The 4,844-nt window shown below is 44.5% G+C and overlaps 1 protein-coding gene across 1 annotated transcript in view; it reads left to right on the forward strand.

Moving 5' to 3' along the window:
- Positions 1 to 3,772, forward strand: part of GMNC (geminin coiled-coil domain containing) — a 7,132-nt gene extending 3,360 nt beyond the window's left edge. The window contains exons 2-4 of the mRNA XM_009282429.1: positions 15 to 53; positions 1,484 to 1,600; positions 3,128 to 3,772. Coding sequence (XP_009280704.1) covers positions 15 to 53; positions 1,484 to 1,600; positions 3,128 to 3,772 — 801 coding nt within the window. The remainder of the gene's footprint in view (positions 1 to 14; positions 54 to 1,483; positions 1,601 to 3,127) is intronic.
- The last annotated feature ends 1,072 nt before the right edge of the window (positions 3,773 to 4,844 follow it).

Raw genomic sequence — 4,844 nt, forward strand, 5'->3', positions numbered from 1 at the left:
ACGCGGCGTGGCAGGAAGACCAGCTGTCCTCCCAGCTCTACAGAAACAAGCAGGTAAAGGCTCCGCGCCCCCCCAGCAACCTCGGTTTCTGCCCCCGAGGTTGCTGAACTTTGTATCACGTATCACACTTTTCTGGGTTGGTTTATGGCGTGACTCCCTCCCGCTGGCACGGATGTGGGAAGCGGTGGCAAACCGATTTATTTGGGTGGGTTTTGTTCCTTGCTTGAACTATTTGTCTCCCCCATGTTGTCCCCTGAAGCTGGAACAGCTGTTGTGGGGTTCCCTATTCATCTCTCCCCTCTTAGAGAGTATTGCACCAGCTGCCTTGGTGCTAGAGAAGACCAGGGGCATGACCAGGGCGTCCCTCAGGCTCTGACGATGCAGAGCCTCATGCTGTTGACCAAAAATACACAGTGTGTGTCCTTCTGAGTCCACCAGGATTAACTTCATGAGAAATGATTCCACCAGAATTACCTACTTATACAGAGGAACAACCATTTTGACCAACAAGCATTTCCTTGTTACTTTATTTTCTCTCTTCTTTCCTTTTTTGTAAATCCCATCAAGGGGCAGGAGAAACTCTGAACAGTCCTAGATGAAGGAAGCCCAGACAGGTCACTCTGATCAAATACTTGGAATGATATTTGGACACAGTGAAGTCGATGGAAATTCGTTTACTACCTTCAGGGTCCCTGGAATCAAACCCTAGTTCCAGACACCAGTGTACTTCTTTCTTTGGCTCTACCTCAATCATTTAAATCCGTGCTTTTCAGCCTGTGGTCAGCAGATGCCTGGGGTCCGTGGCAGAAGATCCTTTGTCCTCCTAAAGGAGTCTCCAGAGCTATGATCAGAAGGCAAAAATCTCTCTGCAAATACATAGATTTCCCATGAAAAAGTGTTAGGCATTTGCAAATCAAAACATACCTGTTCAGCTCTTGGGACCAGGGATTATCTCAGCTCTGTATACGTACTGGGACTGGCACGGTAGGGTCCAGAGTTGAAGGGATCACTGAGTACTACTGTATCATAAAGAATGGCAGCTGCATCTTCCTTCTGCACTTTACCCCTGTAAATTGTTAGTCTGCAGCTCCTCCTTCTCCTCACCAGCCAACTATAAACGGGAATGAGAGGGATGCAAAGGGATGCTTACTGCCGGTTCAGGAGGAGATCTGGCAGCTGCTGTCATGCCCATGACGTTTTCTGGCTGTTCACAGGGCTACCTGTAATTCTTTTCTGTTATTATTCTGCGGTTACTTTTTTTTTCAGAGTAATCTTCTCAAACACTTGCTAAAGAATAAAGAAAGTCAAAAGTGAAAACTGAACAGTCATGCCACTTAGATTTACAGAGACAAGAGGCTGGAGGGGGTGGGTTGAGTTCACAAAGCAAACACCCAGATCATCAAATCCAAGCAGCTTGTACCATAGGGCAATTGCTATTAAGTTACAGAGTCAACATCTATTCATCAATATCTCTATTCCACAGCTTCAAGATACTTTGCTTCAGAAGGAAGAGGAACTTGCTAGGTTACATGAAGAAAATAATAACCTCCGACAATACCTGAATTCTGCCCTGATTAAGTGTTTAGAAGAAAAAGCCAAGGTATTGTGTTCAAACCTGTTGTATAGACGTGTGCAGAAGAAATGGGTTGAATAGGTACATGCCATTAAAATATGTGGAAAGTCTAAGAGGGTAGACAGCCTGCAGTGTGAGATCTATTTAACTCCACAGAGCTGCCAGACTGCTGGTCGTGGGTCTAAGGTGATGGTTTCCCCCAGGAGTGACATCCTATTAGGTTCTGACTGTGGAGACAGTATAGCCCATGGCATAATTAAGTTTAGTTTATAAGTAAGTTAGCTATAAGTAAGTTTATAAGCAGGGTAAAATTATTCCATCTAAAGCTTTTTTCAGTGAAGAGTTCAAATTTGACCATGTATTTCTTGAATGTGTCTGTTTTGTCAGTTATCCCTTTTGATAAGGTTTAATTTTTCCTTTTTTTATGTTTTGGGTGCTTTCTGTTTTAATTTTTGTTTTGTCATCTTCCAATGGCACGTTGTTTTTATTTACATTAGAATACTGATCTTCTAATGTTTTTCCAATTTATCAATTAAAAAGTTAATTTTTTTTTTTTAAAGGTGAAATACAAAATTAAACACTTCAGGTTGGATGAAACATTCTGTTAATTAAAAAAAACCCTTCACATTTAGTTTAAATATTTTGATTCCGTCTCTCTTCCAAAATAAAGATAATTGTTTCTTGTCGACTTAAAGACATTTTTTACTATTCCAGACTTGCCCATGAAACCAAACTATTAATTATTTGCTCAGCTCTGTGGATTGGGCATGAGGTAAAAAGGCCTGTAAAAAATAGCAGACTTTCCTTTTACGTCCTATTTCGAGTCGACAGTGTGGCATGTCCCCGCTCCTATGCCAAGACCTGGCCCCTGGCAGTAGAAAAGGTCTCCTTCAATGGGCACAGCAGGGAGACATGGCCACCCATCTATGTCACACGGAGGAGAGTCCAGTGTGAAACTGCCATGAGCGGTGGCTGAGCAGTGAATTCGTGTTGTGGTGGGAAGCTTCCTTGTTATTCCTGCCTTTCTTTGACCATCCCTGGATGCCTGAAGGGCCCCTGTCCTGGGATAATGGCAACTGAGGTGGATTAATAAGCTCAAAGCCACTTAGTCTGCTGCTCCGAGCCCTCCCTGGCCAGGATCACACCTGCCCAGATATGACTTACCTTCGCATCCTCCCTCTTTGTCAGGCTGCCACATTCCCCCCCATACCCCACTCACCCGCCCAATGCTGCTGGCAGCATCAGCACAGAGGAGTGCCGTACAGCCACGCGGGAGCTCTCATTTCACGCCGTACCGAGTGACAATGCAATCAAAGCACAGGCTTTATTAAGCCTTCTCTTTCAGGGACTGGGTTGTTGCAGAAACTGCAAAGACACAAAATAGTTAAGCATGTCCATATGTTTAAGCACAGGGTGGAAGAAAAAGTATCTTTTATAAGGACAGTAGTAACCATCTTGCCCATCTAAAATCTGAGATAAGAGACATGCTGCTTCCAGGTAACTAGAAATTCAGATTTTAATCTTCTCTCTCCACCTAATTTTTTTTCTTTCTAGAAACTGCTATCCTGCCATGGCCAAAAAAACTGTGCTATTCTCAAAAGCACCAAGAGGAGATTAAAAGAGGACCACTGCTTTGTTCCTCAAGAAACTCCTCATGCTTCCAAAGCTAGAAGGAACCTCTTTAATGAATTCACTGCCTGTGAAGAACAAGCCAGCCCTGCTGTGGACAGCTGGGTCTTGCAGACTTTAGGATTAAAAGATGTCAATACCATTGATGAAACTTCAGCTAACTACAGTGCCCTGTCTTCAGACCTTGGAAAAGAGACATACTGCCTGAGCCCTGGTGAAGGAATAGACTATGACCACAGTGAAGGAGCAGCAGCAGCGTATAGCTGCAGCCACGTGCCTCCAGCTAACAGCAGTACCCATCCATGCAGTGAGGACTCTCCCTTCCTTCCTCAGTTTTCTTCAGCACCATGTGTCTCCTCATCAGTGCCAAGCGTTTCCTCCCTCCCAGACTATGGGTTGCCTTACTTGACTGGCAATTTATCACCCAACAAAACAGAAGTGGCCTTCTCAACATCTCTAAGTCCTCACCGCAATGTGAGAACGCACACCTTCCACCAAGGACAAGCCTTCGTGCGCAGGGATGATGATGGAGGATGGAGATTCACCTGGGTGCCCAAGCAGGCTGAATAATGCACCTGCATCAAGGGTCAGCCACAGGGGATGTAGGAGACAGACACTTCATCTTTTGCTTGAAACAGGTTCAAGCATCAAAAATGAGCCCTTCTGGGCTCTGTTAAATGCTACTCTGTCACCTACCCACTCCTCCTTTCCTCCCAGATTTTCACAGGTGTGGCTCCAGATTGCACTTGGACAATTATCTGCCCCAGGCCAGATGTACAAATTCGATCCACCTTTCTTGTGCCCATGTTGAGATACCTGCTTTTACTTGCTTCATGGTTTTTCTGCTATCAGCTATTCCTTGTTAACTGGTAGTTTCCAGGCTGGAGTGCTTTCAGCTTTGATGATCACTCCCATGTGCACCAAACTGGAAAGCATTTTGGGAATACAGTTTGGAAATAGCATCTCTCTCACAGATATCCACAGATGACAGAGGCGGCATAGGTTGGAGGTTGAGGATCAGCAGTTTCTAAGTGATTTGTGTCTCTCTTGGCTACACAGATTGCCTTGGATTAAGGCAACCATGGGTATTTGTTAATGTGCTACACTAGGCTGACCTACCTGCAGTCACATGGTGCTGTCATATTCTTTGATGATGCCTCAAAATAAACAGGATTTGTTTCTGTTGCCTGGAGGCTACTTAATTACAAGTGATTTAGCAAGTTCAGGGGATTTTAAGAGACTAATGTGTTTACTACACTGCGTTTTAAAGATATTTTATCTGTCAGATGAAATGAGTTTAAAAAGTTTGAGCCCTGGAACAGGAACTAGAATTGGAGATGCTGTAATGACACTGTCATCACCAGCCAAGGCTCTGGCCCAATATATTAGTGGCAGAAATTTTCTCACTTGTGGGTAATGTACGCTCAGAGCACTGCTTTCTTCTGCAAAGGATGCCTTCCCCTTGCCTGCAGCATCCCACTAGTCTTTTGATGGATTTTCTTCCGTGTTTACCTGCCTGATGTTGGAAGCCCTTATAAAAGGGAGCCGCTCCTGGCTTCATAAGCAATTTCGTGGCTTCAGTGGGGCTTTTTTGCAACACCAAGAGCTGCACTTGTGAAACTGGAGATTTTCTTTCTAGGGA

The sequence above is a fragment of the Aptenodytes forsteri genome, unplaced genomic scaffold (assembly GCF_000699145.1).
Source record: "Aptenodytes forsteri isolate BGI_AS27 unplaced genomic scaffold, ASM69914v1 Scaffold404, whole genome shotgun sequence".
NCBI lineage: Eukaryota > Metazoa > Chordata > Aves > Sphenisciformes > Spheniscidae > Aptenodytes > Aptenodytes forsteri.